The 17,091-nt window shown below is 44.3% G+C and overlaps 1 protein-coding gene across 1 annotated transcript in view; it reads left to right on the forward strand.

The window, feature by feature from the left end:
• Positions 1-16,838, forward strand: part of kcnh3 (potassium voltage-gated channel, subfamily H (eag-related), member 3) — a 95,078-nt gene extending 78,240 nt beyond the window's left edge. Inside the window, exons 9-15 of the mRNA XM_026375710.1 lie at positions 2,239-2,438; positions 3,170-3,419; positions 11,157-11,371; positions 13,881-14,137; positions 14,607-14,707; positions 14,811-14,863; positions 15,873-16,838. Coding sequence (XP_026231495.1) covers positions 2,239-2,438; positions 3,170-3,419; positions 11,157-11,371; positions 13,881-14,137; positions 14,607-14,707; positions 14,811-14,863; positions 15,873-16,805 — 2,009 coding nt within the window. The 3' untranslated portion in view covers positions 16,806-16,838. The remainder of the gene's footprint in view (positions 1-2,238; positions 2,439-3,169; positions 3,420-11,156; positions 11,372-13,880; positions 14,138-14,606; positions 14,708-14,810; positions 14,864-15,872) is intronic.
• The last annotated feature ends 253 nt before the right edge of the window (positions 16,839-17,091 follow it).

A 17,091-nucleotide genomic window follows, 5' to 3' on the forward strand; every position in this document is an offset into this window, starting at 1 on the left:
ATTATACAACTGTAAAATATACAAGAGAGCAGAATACCATGATAAACACATTAATGCTACTGCAAAAACACAAGCTGCCCTGTCCTCTGGCCTCATCAAGGATGAACTTAATTGAATTAGCATCCCCCAGATTGGAACGGAGGAATAATGAAGTGTCATCAGCGTAACAATGAAAAGAGACGTTGTGTTTTTCAGTAGGTTGAACCTAAAATGGAACCTAATAACTTGGACAGATACAGAATCTATTATTGCTTATTGCACACGCACATTCTGATGTTTTCTCTCGCTGGAGCGCAGCAATAATGAAGAGAACTGAATGTTCAGTTCAGTCAAAGCAATTAATGAGAAATGAGGAAGAAAGGGAGGAACTGCAAAGGTTATTGAGTGCAGGCGTTTATAGACGGAGGACACAACCATGTGCAGAGATGCCTTTGACCTCAGTGAACGTTTGAACACAGTCTGTTACGATTCCCCTGATTTTCTGAACTGAAGATGAATTAATCCTGTTCTTTAATTACATTTTAGTAGATTTGTACATTTTAATCTTATAACATTAACGATGGCTGTGCTGATATTATGTAGTAGCCTTTAATCTACATGCACTGATTTAACTCCACAGACAGAAGTTTAGTTAAAATCAAATTTACTAATCCTATTGTCCAAAAGGACTTGTCTCTAAAATGTCAAAAATAAAAAGTAAAGTCTGTGATTTGTCAGTGATTTACTGGAAACTCTCAGGGGAACTTGGGAGAAAAGGTTACTCAACACAGTCTTAATCTGAAAGTCTAACTACATCAGGAGGAAGCCAAACATCATCTGAGCAGAGTTCTGGAGACAGTGGAAACGTGTTCTGTCATCAGACGAGTCCACATTTAGCTTGTTTTTGGAAAACATGGATGTTGAGTTCTCTGTGTCAAAGACTGGGGGGTGCATCATGGCCCAGTCTGCAACAATTAGTTTGCTCAGTTAGTTGTTAATTTAGAGTAATTAGAAGGAAAGGTGATGTAGATAAATGAAAATATTAGATTTTGTTGCATTTTGAAAACTTATCTGGAAATAGTTTCTACTGTTTCAGTAATATTTGTGAAATATCACAGTCCCCAGCTGCTTCTGTAGCCTGTAAACAGGCAGCGAAGTGTATTTGTTTTTGGTTGGATTTGGGGTCGAGTGGCACCTCGATGCTTTTGGTCTTTTCATGGGGTTTGTTGATAATCAAAAGGAAACAGAATAAAGTCCGTTCAGTTTTTTTTGTGTTGGTATCTGATAACTTTGAACCTGCACTGATGTGTGGATGTTCCTCTGAGCAAAATGGAAAGAGAGGAGAGCACAGCTTCATTCATCTCTCTGAATTTCCTCCTCCCACTGAGTTGAGAGCTCACTCGTGGAGAGCTGCCCTCGAGCTGTGTCGCCCTTCAGCTGTAACTGAAAGATATTTATACATTTCTACACCAGAGGTTTCCTGAAGGTGAGGTGGCTCACTCTGCCTGAAGGAGCAGTCATCCTAAAATAATGTCATTAGTCTGGGTGTCAGTGGACCGTGGAAGCGTCCTGTGGTTTGAGCGCTGCTTCAGCGGCTTTTCTACTTAGGGCAGTAATGAAATGTAGGGACAGAAACGGTGCTGCACTCAGGAAAGTACATCATAAACAGAGAGTTCCAGTTCTCGTTGTACCACAGCCACACCCAGAATCATGGTTCATCCTGGGCTCTGAGCTCTTTCAGGTTCTGAAGAATGACTTACTTGTTGTTGTACACATTCTGTTCACTGGGAATAAAGGACTTACTGAACACTGGAACTATTTCTTTAGTTGTGTCTGTTTGTGAAAGCAGTAATCCACCTGAGGCAGCGCTCCGCGGTGGTTTTAGAAAATCTAATTCAGTTCAAGCCCCGTGCTTTTATACTTCTTATTCTTCTTAATGTTTTTGCTGCTTGTTGTTGTTTTTGTTGCCTGCTGTTCTTTTCTCTCTTCTCTTTCCACTCACCCCAACCGGTCGTGGCAGATGGCCGCCCACCCTGAGCCTGGTTCTGCTAGAGGTTTCTTCCTCTAAAGGGAGTTTTTCCACTGTCGCCTAAAGCTTAAATGGGATTGTTGGGTTTTCTTTGTAATTTTCTTTGTAGTTTCTTTGTAAGGTCTTAAACCTTAAACACTGTAAAGTGCCTTGAGATGACTTCTGTTGTGATTTGGCGAAAACTTCTAAATAAGTCATTCACATCATTCTGTAATAAAATCTGTCTCCAGCTCTGATGCACGCAGTGGTGTTCGGTAACGTGACGGCCATCATCCAGAGGATGTACTCACGCCGCTCGCTCTACCACACCCGCACCAAGGACCTGAAGGACTTCATCAGGGTCCATCGACTGCCCAAGACCTTGGAGCAGCGCATGCTGGAGTGTTTCCAGACCACCTGGTCGGTCAACAACGGGATAGACGTTAGTGAGGTGAGGAGAGAGTGGACTTTGAGATGTCGCATCAGAGACTTCTGCTGTAACACTAAACAATAGATGTGATATTGTGGTCATGGTCTATGCATTGAAAACAAGATGTTGCTAATTACCCAGGGACTTTTCACAGATCGTATTGTTTTAACATGTGAGTTGTGGTTTAGTTTCACATTGGGTGAACTGACGCCCACCGTGTTGATCTGCTGTTTTTCTTCTCAGTGCAGCTTCACTTCACTTTTAGACTAAATCTTAATAACCTTTATTATTATAACTAACTAGCATCAGAGTGTTTTTCTGTCGTTGAATGACATTCACATTCGTTTTTCAAGGCAGACATTTTGTTCAATAAAAGCACAGGTGTTTCTATTAACGTTAATTATAGCTTGTTCCATCAATGAAGACAGTGCCACACAGTGATTAGTAAAGTTATTAGTCCTAACTGATGCTTGAATGTAAGTACAGGGAAAGAAAACAAGAAGACTGTGGGGAACAACTGAGCATTTTACAGGAAGGAACTTTTTTTTTCCAAATACTGAGGCACAAACATGTTAATATTTTTATTTATACAGTGAAACTAAAGCACTTACATGTATATTTAACGGAACAAAATATCTACTGCAAAACATGTTCATTCAGATTTTCTCTGCTTGACATTTTCCCTGTAGTCTACATATTTGAGAATTACTGCTTTCAGGTGATTAAACAAAGACGCGACTCTCCCTTTGCAGCTCCTGAAGGACTTCCCAGATGAACTGAGGGCTGATATCGCCATGCACCTGAACAAGGAGCTCCTCCAGCTGCCCCTGTTTGAGTCGGCCAGCAGGGGCTGCCTGCGATCCCTCTCCCTCATCATCAAGACCTCCTTCTGCGCTCCGGGCGAGTTCCTCATCCGGCAGGGAGACGCCCTACAGGCCATCTACTTCGTCTGCTCGGGGTCCATGGAGGTGCTGAAGGACAACACAGTGCTCGCCATTCTGGGTAAGTCAAAGTTTGTCCATCTCCAAAAGGGCAACTTGCTTCTTTGATAGAGACACAGGCATCCGTTAGACATAATCCTTATATTAGACTGGGATACAGAGTGCATGAAAAACCATATGGACACCCGTTCATTATGGATTGATTATGAGGTGGGTTCATTTAAGCTGAAAGACATTCTCAAATATAACTACTAACATCCTTTATATTAATGTTTCTCCAAATTACCTCAAGAGACAACATCATTTTTTCATAGTTTTTTCAAATTAATGAAGAATTGGAAAGAAAATCATCCGTTAATGAAATGGCTTTAGGAGAAAATGTGAAGTGTGAGATTTGATTTGTTGACTGTCGGATTGCAAAATTACATGCTGCTTACCTAATGAAACTAAAATGCAACAAGGGTGGTCTGTTATTTGGAGGAAATTATGCATAAATTTGGGAGAGAGAATTGGATGAAAACGCCACAGTACCCCCATGGTTTTGGTAGACAATTACCTGTCAAACGGAGACTTAATGAGAGGATGTGAGATGATCGTGATCTGCGGGGCACCGTGTTGCATAGTTAATGAAGGTGGGAATCTTTCATTTGAAGAACACTCTGATAAGAGCCTGGTGGATTTGTGACTGCTTGATATCAAATGCTGTTAATAAAGTATGAGCAAGAAAGAGATAATCTCCCAGATCAGTGGAGTGCTGGTTTCATCCAATCAGAGGGTTTGAGTGGAAATTAAGCAAAAAGAAAGGAAAGAAAGACAAATGTGTGTGTATGAGTCAAACAACAGGGAACACGGGGCTGAGAGGGAGCTGATAAAGAGCTGCTGTGTGCTGCTTTAAGGAGTTATCGCCATGCTTGACACACACACACAGAGTCAAGGCTTCCCACGGCGTTGATCCTCCGAGCTATACGGAGTAATCCTTCATTTCAGTGTGAATAGAGATGTAGCACGCCTTCCTATCAGATGTCACATATTGCAGAGAATAAACACTGAAGAAAGGATGAATGGACGAATTAGGATGTTTGCAGGCAGTTTGGTCTTTGTGCTGCACGACGGCTCCTATTCACGAATCTACACTTTTATTGTTTCTCCTGTTGCTGCAGAGCAGAGCGGTCAACAGTAGAGATATTAATCTGATGCTAGATAATATCAATACGTCTGACTGGATTAAAATACATTTTCATTTTTTGAGGAGAGGACATTTCCAAGTGTTGTGGCAGCACAGGGCAGAACGTAAAGGTATATGAAACCAACATAATAAAATATCATGGTATATTTGTGCCTCATTCCTGAGTCCATAAAAAGACCTTAACATAACAGAAACACAGGCATTTACCTTCTCTGGTTTGGGGAGCACATAAAGAATTGTTAAAAGCAAAATGTTTTACCCAGATAACATGTCTTGGAAAAGGTGCGAAGGTGCAACTGAACAGAGCAAAGAGGCCTCCTTCAGGACAGATGGACAGGAAACAGAGCAGCTGAGTAGATTTACACTTTACAAACTAAAAATAATGACTTGGTTATTATTAGACTTTGCAAGTAGAGATTCAAATGAGGTCATGTTGATTAGTAATTTTAACTACTGGGTAAAAACAGGATTTGGCAGACTGGTGAAGTGATGGATAAAAAAAAATCCTTAAAACATCAATAAAGCTCCAGTCCAAGCTGCTGGAAGGAGAGACGCGTCTCCTAATATTCACAGATGGGGAGATTCTGGCAGCGTTTTATGAGACTGAGTTTGGATTTCTGTCATGAGCAAGTGTGAGGATCCAAAAACAGGGAGAGAGTGAATTTGTAAGAGGACATCCTTCGTGTGTGTTCATTTGTGAAATGTTGTGAGCACAGAGACTAATTTGACAAAAAGAACAACTTCCTTTAAAATAACTTGAAACTGTCAAAAGTAATAAAAGGAAAAACTGAAATACAACAAAAATCTGACTTCAGTAGAATATTTAAAATAATACAACAGATAAAATTGTAGAATTATAAATAATTGGATTATAAAGATATTTCAAAGTGTAGTAACAGTAATTACAGTAGCACCTCACTCGTCTGTAATCTAGTAGTCATTCAGTCTTTAAAAGGAGAAATCACACAGAAAGATAATGACTTTAAGACCAGCGGTGTGACCACTAGTTGATCTCTTATCAGTCTGTGGGGATGTGAAGGTGTTTTAGTGAAGCTTCATTTAAAACTGGTCTGATTTGTAAATTAAGTCCATAGCTCCGTGATGTAACTGGGCGGGTGAGTCATAACGCTCTTACCACAAATATCATGTCACTACCTTAATACAGTTCCCACGTCATTCATTCCATTATATTCATTAAGTAATACGGCACGTGGGTCTTTTCTTTACTTCTTCTTGTTATTCTCCATCTTGCTCGACGTGACAGCAGCACTTGTAGACTCTTGATTCATTTCAGTTTGGCAGGCAGCACGTGTTTATGGAGGATGGTGGAGTAAATTAAAGAAGAATGATGTGGAGGACTGTTCTACATTTAAAAACACTGTGAGCTGTGTCAGATCACCTCCACACTGTTTTCATTTAAGTTTTCATTCTGCACTTTGCAACAATCCAAAGACTCAGAGCACCAGAGGACCTGAGGCCGTGCTGGTGGATTCACTGGAAACGTGTCAGGATCATGAAGTGTTTTAACAACAAGTTAAAGAATTTTAAAATCAATACAGAAACTGACAGGAAGCCAAAGTGAAAACTTTCAACAGGAGTAATGTGTTCTCTCCCCTCTCTCTGTCCCCGTGTGCAGCTCCTGCTGCAGAGTCCTGATCGACTGAAGTTGATGTGTAATATTTTAGGGTGGACCAGGTAGGAGAGCGTTGTAACAGTCCAGTCTGCTGCATGAACAGTAAAAACATCATTTAAAAATGTTTTTAATGTTCAATCTGTAGAGTAGATTTGAGCTGCATCAGCTTGTATGAACAGTGAATTAAATCTGCATCTGTTCTGTGGTGACGCTCTGACTTTAGAGGATGTGTGAGATTATTTTCAGAACACACTGTCAACAGTTTTCCCTGGTGATATTTCTTCAGGAGAAGTTAGTCAGGTGTTGCAGGTGTTGCAGGTGTTGGAGGGTTAGTGAGGGGAGTTTACACATCACTCCCTCTCTCACACCCTCTGGTTAATCCCTGTCTCTTTTACATTTACATTTAATCATTGGCCACTTGCTTTTATCCAGAGAACCTTAGAAGGTACAACATGGATCTTACCACCACACTATCCTCTTCAAAGAGTCTGACTGACTTCTGTCAGGTGACTACATGTGTAATCACAAACATGCCAATTTAAGATAATTACTGTTTTCTTTCTGATACATTTAGCATGTAAGGTGTGTGACGTCGCTGCTTCGCTAACATCATCTGCAGCTCAGCTGCCACTCGCTCTTAATGTCATTTACTTCACACATCACTCCATCTGCTAACTTCAGAAGCTAATCCCCGTGCTGCCTCAGAGACCAGTTAGACACAAACACTCCAGTTTAAGAAGAAGCTGAATCACAGCAAAGTGGAAAACATCAAGTTGGATCTTGTGTGGTCCGATCGTCTCACTTGTCATAACACTTCAGAATCATTTCCCCAGTTTGTCGTCTCTCAGGCTGAAACCTCATTTCCTTTGGATGTGCTTTGTTGCTTTTGCAAACAGGGCAAGTTTTTCTGAGGTGTGTTTGTCATTTTGTCTATTACACAGAGAGACGAGGGAGACGAGACGCAGAGAGGATGTAGAATGTGTGTGGGGGTGGGGGGTCAGCTTCTTAAAAGGTCAAATGTATTGAATTTATAGTCTGTGTGTCTGCTCTGATGCAGTTCATCTCCAAATGTCGATCCACTAGTCCATATTTGATCTTGATCATCACACACACCAGTAGATGGAATGTGGTGCAGCACTGTGTTAATAATGAATGTTTTACATTATTGAAGGTTATTAATGCTGAAGTGTGGATCGTGCAGAGCCCTGCAGCATCCAGGAAGCTCAGCACATGGTTCAGCCATTCATGGCTTTTACCAACACCCTGAGTGTAGCCTACAGGGCTCCGCCAGGAATTACACAGTGACCAGGCTGCTATTGTAGTCTCACCTGCACCTGAACCAACACAAAGTGCAACCAAACAATGAGATTATTAGACATGTTTAACTCTGCACTGCACATCATGTAATGTTTCTGTATACAGAATCACACACACACACACACACACACACACACACACACACACACACACACACACACACACACACACACACACACACACACCAGTTATGACCAATATTGTTTGAAACAGTTCATTTTATCAAAGCTGAACTTTTCCACATGCAGTAACCAAGGAATAGCAATGTCACATTTTAATAACTGAGAATTATTATTTACAGTCATTAGAAACTGGTGAATTCAGCAGTGGAGTAACTCATTCTATCCACGAGCAGCAGAGGACTTTTAATACAGTCCAGGCTGTAGCTGGAGCCATCTGCTCCAGTGCTCCTCCACATCAAAATTTAAAATGGCTGCAGCACACGAGCAGATTTGGGTTTATGGACAGTGGTAACTCATCGCTGTGTTGCAGTTAGATCTGTGCAGAGTTGTCAAGTTGGTGCTTGTACATAACGTTAATTTAATTAAATGTGATCTGGATAATTGAGAGGGGAAGATACTACTTGTACCTTATATTGTTGACTATTTGGATTAACAGGTAAATAATCTGCAGTCTGTGTATTGTCACCTTTAATCTGACTTTCTTTGCTGTGCTGGGGTCAAACAGCGATTTCCTGGTTTCTCATGTGGTGATAGTCACGTACTTCATGTCATCTTGTTTGATTCTTGAACGTCCTTGGCTTCCTTTCCTGTGACTTTCACTGACTCCCGCTCCGTGTGGAGCCCGTCGAAACACAGTTGTTCAGAATCTGTAGCGTTCAAAAGCAGAACGCATGCAGCTTGAAAACTGTGTGTTGATATTTAAATTAATTGTTCAGCCCTATTACGATCAACACAACTGTTTTTAGCCTCTCATGTCTTAATAAGTTTAACTCTTGTTTGCCTAATGCATTCATCACCTTTATGCTTCTTGCTTGTTTTACCTTGTTTCTTCTTTCAAACATGGTTTGTACACTGTACTTCATCTTTGCTTTATTTACTGGTGAAGGCATCGGAGCATCCTGCGAGACGATGACTTAGTATTGCATAAGTGCTTCACAGTAAAAGGACTTGCAGCATCTACACTCGCTGTACAATAGGTCTCCGCACAAAGACACGTTTGTAACAGCTATAAACCATTTGGCTCCACGCAGGAAACATGTTGAAGCAGGAACCAGCACCAGTGACACAACACTTACATCAGCTCATAAATTTAATGTTACATTGACCTTTACTTGGACGATCACATCAAATCAGTGTAAAATATGGAGGAATGTATTACTTAAACCTAATTTAATGGTGTGTGACACAGTAAAAGAAGATCTTTTCTTTCATTACACCCGCTGCCAAGTCAAGCTGCCTAATTTGTTAGCGTGGCTGGTTGAGCAAAAAAAGCTATTAGAGGTGTATGAAATATTCACTGACTGTCCGAGTTCAGACCAAATATAAACCCATGACAAAGAAAGTGATTAGAAATCACATTAGATGAGCTTCTTTTGTTCTGTCACCATCAAAGGCACAAACACACTGAATATTAGACAGACACACTCTCTTAAATGTCACCATCAAGTATTCATCTGCTTGGTTTTAACGTTTAACGCTCCCCCCGATGCCGCACCGCTGCCACCCATCATCTCTGTGACAAAGACGGCTCGAGTTGAACTGTGGCGGGATGGGGAGGCAGCGGAGGAGCAGCGATGTGACTGATAGAGATAGGGAGACAGACGGAGCATGTGAAAAGCCCATCGAGCCAAATGAAGTAGAGGCACAGATGGGAGGGGCAGCGGGTGTGAGGGTGCAGAGGAGCGTTGGATGGTTGAGTGCAGCGACAGCAGGATGTGGTGATGGTTGGAGGTTCGGAGGAGGGGTGGAGGGCCGTGTCCAATAGCTTTTCCTCTCTGCATGATCCAAGCTTCTGCTCACACTACCGCTCCCTCTCTCACCCCCACCCATCCATCCACCCATCCTTTTCTCCTCAATCAACCCGTGCCAGCCTGCAGCCTCTCCCACTCGCTGTCCCTCTGCCTCACTTTTCTTTTCACTTTCCTCCGTCTCCTCCTCACACTCCCTCCCTGCCATCTTCCTCCACACTCCATCACCCATTTTAGGTCCCAGCTCGCCTCTGCCCTGCCCTGCCCTGCCTCGCCTCCTCCATCTTGCCTCTGTTCCCTCTCTGCTCATTTCTTCTCGGTGCCCCTGCCTTTCTTTTTTTCTCTCTGCTCTGTTCTCAGCTGTGGCTCTGCAGCCCTGAAGCAGTCATTGTTTGACTTTTTTTCCCTTTCATGCTAATACTGCAGGGGGGCTTTGTCTGTCAAAAACCTCCCAAATGAATGTTGCTCAATATAGACTGTAACACAATTCACCATAGTGCATTCTCAGTTAATAATCTGGTAATACTGCATTGAAATACTGCTGGAGACAAACCTGCAGCACTGTTCAGTAGCACAGCTAACTTGGTTTCTCCCTCTCATTTAGTTGTGCAGTGACGTCTTCACTGCACTGGATGTGCAGGAAAAACAGTGCTGCTAGTCAGAGCACTAATCCACTCTAGTGTGTTCACCTCAAAAGAAACAGTGTTTGATGGCCACAGTGTGTCCTGAAAAAATAATAATGTGCACTGATCCAGCTGAGGAGAAGCCAGGAGGAAAAACTGTGTCTCGCTGTGATGGTGAATTTAAAAAAGAGACTTGTTGCTCGTTTCCAGTTTCCCTCTGTGTTAAAGGAACAATCCTGCAATCCTGGTGTTGCACTTACCAAAAGGATGAAGTAAAAGTAATCAGATCGTTCATTTAATGAACAAGTATCAAGATGCTGAGGAGCTGTGACTTTAAGAGCAACGTCAGACTCGAGATTAACGAGTTCATAACATGTTTCATCTGACGATACTGGAAATCTCAAGTGTGTATAGTAGCTACAGTCACACTGGGAGCAGGAGTGAAAAGCTGGCTGTCATTGAGGTGGTGGTAGGGAGGTGGGGGGTGATCTTGTCTCTCCTGGAGGACATTTTTTGTGTTGCATTAGGTCGTTCACAAGGAAATCGTGGCGTAAAGAGGGTGTGAAAGTCAAAAGTTAGAGAAAAGCATCTGACATTATAGTGATCATAGAGAAACTTGATGAAAAACTCTTACTAATGACATCACACATCTTCTGTATGATTTGCTCAGACGTAACAACTGAACCTGCATTTTCACCTACATGCTTGAAACATGATTTATTTCCTGCACAAACACTCGCTGAAGTTTGATTATTCAGACAGAACAACTTCCACTTCCTCTGATTTCTACTCTGTTACTGTAACAGGGAATTTTTCGGCTTGTTCTAAACTTCAGTTGACATTTCCAGATGAATTATCACACAGTGGAAGCTTTTAGCACAAGCAGGGAGACAAGTGTCGGAAAGTGCATTTTGTCATCACACTTAGTTCAAATTCCTACCATCTATCGACAATCTTAGCCAAATAACATTTAGATCTCCTTATCTGCTGTTTTTACAGCACTTTTATGAGTTGTATTTAGATTTTTGATTTTAGCACAGAGTCACTGCTTAAGATTGGAACATGCAGCAAGCGAACTTTAACCCTCATATTATCTTAAACCTCCCCAGGTAAAGGAGATCTGATTGGCTCCGACTCCCTGACGAAAGAGCAGGTGATCAAGACCAACGCCAACGTCAAGGCCCTGACCTACTGCGACCTGCAGTATATCAGTCTCAAAGGCCTCCGCGAGGTCCTCCGACTCTACCCCGAGTATGCCCAGAAGTTTGTCAGCGAGATACAACACGACCTCACGTACAACCTGCGGGAGGGTCACGGGGCTGATGTGAGTACACACATACACACACGCACACACACACACACACACACATACACACAGTAATGTAGGAAACATGTCACAGATGCAGGAGTTGTGGTACTGTTGTGTCCCCCTAATAACCCTTCAGGGGATGGACAAAGCGTTTTGAAATCCACTTGTAACAGACGGCAACGCCATCTTGTGACCGGGTTTGCTATTTGCCATTCAGACACTGAATGATCTTCTACACTGATAAGTGTAGTCTCATGAATGACTGTCCCTTTATGAAAGCTCCTGCTGTTTGGAGAAGCATTGAGAGGCTAATGTGGCTGGGAGGTTAGCTTTGAAGTGCTTTTTCTTAACAACTGCCATCAAACACACATCCTGCGTCTTTGGCTGGTGCAGCAGCAGCAGAGGGATAAGAATAGCTTAGTGCTGCTGTTTGAAGCTGCCCTGTTGCTAAAAATAAAGCAGGGGGAAGCACGGGCTCTCCCTGACTGGCTGTGTCCCCCGCAGCTGCTGCTAAGATTGGATCCTGCTCGATATAAATAACTCAGCCAGCCGAGGAGAAGAGAGATGGGGAGGAGGAGGAGAGGAGGAGAGGAAGGGGAGGGGGAACTTCGGCTGTCTCGTTTTCTGTTCAGCTCTTCCTCATGTCCCTGCTTTCCCACTGCAGTGCTGTTTGTTTCTCCAGGGCACAGCACACTTAGTGCATAATGTGAGGGGGTGCAGATGTGTGCTCATGTCAGTATCTAGAGGATGTATGATTCCAGATGCACAAGCTTCTGCCCATATGTTAGGTCTGGGTTGTAGATGTCCACCCTGGTTATGTATACAAAGCTCTTGTGGTACCTGCAGCCCGGGAGATTATTTTAGCATATCTGTGTGTAGTGAGAAAGAACAATTACACCTGCAGATGTCTAGCACCTCCTTGTTCAATACAAGAGGAAATAGAAAGGATGACTGATAAATGATAATGTCCATAGCAACAACATAGAAGGGATGTTAGCAGGTGGAGACTAAAAGAAATAATGATTTAGAGGAGAAGTAAGAATTGAAGCCTGTGGTATAAAATGTGGAAATAGTTACTAAGTAAGGATGCTTTTATCAGGAAAGAAGATGAAAGCAAAAGATCCATGATCTAAGAGATGAGATGGCTGTATTTTCCATGTCCCCCCCGATGATTCACAGACTGCAGGCTGGCTGTCATGACCCCAGAGTCTTGTGAGGAAAAACTGCCGCGTGCAAGAGCAACCAGTGAACTGAGAGCACTGAGAGAGGGAGACGTTAGTGTTTCGTACCCTGTGTTCTTGTGCTGTTAAATCTCTGCACCAGAATCACGTTCAGCAGACGAATGTGTTGTGTGTGCTACACACACACACACACACACACACCTATGTGCACTTACACGTACAAGCACACACAGAGTACACACAGAGTACACACCACCACTGAGACGTGTGCCTGCTTGCGGACTTCTACATACAACCTGACTTGATCACACATACATGATGTGAACTTCACATCCTCCCACACGCTCACACACAGCCAAGCACACGCCAACACACTGCAAGTGCACACTCATCACACCCCCGCATCGCAGAGCGCTCCTTGGTTTCTTTCGGCACTGTGAGCTAAGTTTAGAACAAGAGAGCTAAAAATACCTTACGGTGGCATGGGAGGGGCTGGGGATGAAGGGGAGGGTGAAGGCTGAGAGGAGTAGAGCACGAGGAGGGGGAAGAAAGAAAAAGCGAGAGCGCTGAGCAGGCAGGGATGTGAAGAGCAGAGTCTTGATTAAAGGGAGATGAGAGAGAGTGGGAGAGGGCAGGGAGAAGAGCGAAACAGAGGGGTGTTGGCTTGTCTGCATGATGAGATAAGAAATGCATTCATTACTCAGTGCTGCATGCAGAACAAGACTTTTATGGGCCGTTCCCTGAAGTCACAGCAACATAAACACTTTCCTGTTGTTTGTTTGTTGGTCTCAGAACTTTTACCTTTGTTCAACCACAGACTGTTTGGTTCACTGAGGTGTTTCTGGACGTTTCAGGGACATAGCATTTGTTCATCTGACATACAGCAACACCTACAGCACATATCTTCCATGCAAATGTCTATAAACTAGCAGGAATAGCATTAAAATAACAATTGTCCTGTTAGGATTTGAACTGAAACATTTAGCATATAGCCACTAAAGGTGATCTACAAAGAAGAAATAGGAATATTGATCAGGGAATATTCTTCGCCTGGTGGAAGATATTGTGTCGTTAACCGCTTTCTGTTGTTTTCTGAAGTGATTTGATTATAGTGCATCAAACATCTAGTAGTTCACTGGTAGTAAACACTTGTGTCTATGCGCCACCTACTGGTTCCCCATGCCCCTGCGCTCTATTTACGAGCAGTATCAGTGCCAGAGTGTGTGTGTGTGTGTGTGTGCTTCGTTCTTAACACATTACAAAGCAGTTTCTATCTTCTCTGTTGCTGTGAGGCCTCAGCATGTGGCTGTATTCAAGGTTTGCACGTGCACTCTTCCTCTCAGGTGGACTGGGAAAGCAACGGCGGCTTGGTGAAGAAGCTGCCATCCATCCGTGAGGATGAGGAGGGCGACGAGGAGCAGAACTCAGTGTCCCGCGCCCCCCGCTCCCCGCTGCGTCTCAGCAGGGGGCTCAGCTCGCCCCTGCGCTCCCCTCTCCTGCCACCCAGACCCTTTCGCGCTCCTTCTGAGCACTCGCGCCCTACAACCCTGCAGATACCAGTGGTCAGCTTCAGCAGCGCTCCACCTGAGCTCAGCCCCAGGTAACACACACACACACACACACACACACACACACACACACACACACACACACACACACACACAGAAAGAGAAGGAGCAGTGAGCTTGTCCAACAATCAGAAAGATTAGAGAGACTGGAGAAATCACTGCACAGTACACCGCTGCAGCATAAGTGTCTGGCTGCCATGGCAACCAGCAGATTATAGTGCCGGTGGTGGTCACATGGGGCTGCTGCTGGATGTTGTATAGGTTTTCACACTGGAGGATGATGTGTGTGGATGGACACGTCCATGTGTGCACAGGGACTAATAACACCCTATCCACTGTGCAGTGGAGTGTGAACAAAAGCCGCTGATAGGGGGCTTTTTAATGTCTGCAGTGCGAACACACTTACATACTGTAATTACTGCGCTTTCAGTTCACTCCTCCTCTGCTCATTTACATTCCTCTTCTGTGCACTCTTACTTTTAATCCCTCTTCTCTGCACAGATTCGTCGACGGCATTGAAACTGAGAGCAATTCCACCTCATCACAGAAGTTCGAGTTCAGCCCCGGACTGTCACCTGCAGCTCCGCCCTCCCCATACCCAGGTAGCACACCTACATACAATGGCACACAGAGTAGTGGTTCGCTTATGAAACAGAATATTGTGTTTTCTGCTGAGGATTTGTGTTCATGTGTGGTTGTTTGCAGGGATCAGGGAGCAGACTGAGATCAAGCAGAGTGTCTCTAAACTGACTGAAGAGGTGAGCGCTGACTTGATGATGCCACATTTACACTTATCTGCCTCAACTCTAGGTTAGGAACCACTGTGCTACACTTATAGACCGTCTTTAAAATAGGGCTTCTACCTCAAGCAGCCCCAACAGCAAAATGCTACTGGCATGATGGTGCAACACTATTAACAATCTAATAATAATAGTACAAGACTGAGTACAGCCGTGAACAAAAGTGTTGAGAATGACATGAATATGCATATTTAAAAATCCAATTAAAGTCTTATACTTCAGTATAACATCTGACAAAAAGATCCAAACAATGAGGCAGCAAATTTAAAGGAAACTTAAAGGAAAATTAATATTTGTGTCGTTCTTAAAACGTTTGGCCACAGCTGTATTTTTACATCGTTTCACCATTAGAGTTACTTTGAAAAGATCAGAGTACTTCTTCCACTACTGGAAGTGAAACCACGATGGCTTAATTAGCAATAATTTGATGATAATAAATCTGACTGACGTTTGCATCCCGGTACAGACTCTGATACTCCTGCACAGGATTTACAGCAGCCATTCAAAATCCTGGGCAGCTTTAGCCAACCAGCGTGACTGCCTGTCAACACTTTGTATGTGTTGTTGCACATAAGGTTCAGCATGGAAATTCAAACTAATTTAGAGGGGTTGTGCTGCGTTAGAGAGCTCTTTACAAGATTTAGGAAGAAGAGGAGGCAGCCTTTATTTGTCATATATCACATGAACAAGGGCATACTGTACAGCATTGACAGGGTTTGAACCAGGAACGTTCTGCAGCCCGGGCCGATGCTCGATCCATGGAGCCACCAGGCCACAAATCACATCACTGTATCTGACTGAACACTACGTATGCAGCGTGTGTATCAGATTATGTTTCATTTAAATAAGGATTAACTTAGTCAGGTATTTTTCTAAGCTCCATCGTCCTCCTCAGCAATAAGAAACTCGACACCACATTTCCCGGACTGACCTTGATTTGTCTTCTGTGTCTTTCTTCTCCACACAGATGAACAGTCTCTCCAAACAAGTGTCCAAGCTCAGTCAAGAGCTGCAGGAAATGACAAACCTGCTCAGGCCGCTCCTCCAAGCGCCGCTGCCGCAGCCGGTCCTCGCCGCCATGATGCCAAATTTAACCCTGTCTCCTAGCAGTGCCAGCAATTACCTGGTGCTGCCGCCCCCTGCCGCGCTGTGCCCCCTCCAGAGACCTGACACTCAGTCCCTGTTGGATGGGGGAGACATCGAGGGCGTAGATTTGCCTGGATGCCTTCTCCCGACACCTCACTCACCAAAAAGGCCTGATTCATCTCCGTCAGCATCACCACAGCCCCCGCCCAAACTCCAGGACAACTCCCACCACCTCTCCCCTGAGGAGGGAATTCCTCACGGCCTCCATGCTTCCGCTAGTAACGGCATGTTTTTCCCCTCTCAGCAGAACCACCCCCCCCTTGTTTCTCACACACCTTCACCCTCCCTCTCCTTTTCCATGTCTCTCTCCTCATCGCCATCCCTTTCCCCGTGTCAAGGCCCCCACCCGTCTCGACCTGGCAGCTGTACCACCAGAGGTCTGCTCCCCCCGCCATCCTCCCAGGACACCCTTCCCTCCCCATCCTCACACTGCTCAGCTCCCCCATCGCTCTCATCCTCCCCTGGAAACCATCGGTTGAGGCCTTCGCCTCCCGTCCATCTCATCTCCCCCACCGTCTCCCTCCATCCCTCCACCGTCTCCCTGCCTGTGTCTCTGGACTTCGTTAGCACAATGAGAAGACCGGGAGACGCCCAGACTCCACCTTGGTGTAAGTCACAGCTGCACCACGGGGAGGCCCGGCCTGTCGTTCACCCCCTGGAGCTGGAGATGCAGGAACGGGGGCGACAGGTGGAGGAGGGGAAGTCCTCCACAGAGCACATCAGCTTCATTGATGAAGAGGAGCCAGCATTATGAACACGACACAATTAGCAAACCAGAGTAGCAGAGAATGACAGAAACAGGAAACAGACAACTGGTCTGTTTGATCCCGGGACATGCTGAACGGACAGACAGGTACAGAAACACACCTGGGAGGCCAAGACACCAGCTGTCAGTGAATCAGTGTGAAGGAGTACTGTCCACTGACACAGAACACAGAACTACAACGGCACAAACTGTTTTACAGTATCAACAGTCCAGTAGCATCAGTGATCGCCACAGCTGCTGGAACACAGAGTTCAGCTTTTTAACCAGCTCTACT

This window comes from Anabas testudineus, chromosome 21 (assembly GCF_900324465.2).
Source record: "Anabas testudineus chromosome 21, fAnaTes1.2, whole genome shotgun sequence".
Taxonomy (NCBI): Eukaryota; Metazoa; Chordata; class Actinopteri; order Anabantiformes; family Anabantidae; genus Anabas; species Anabas testudineus.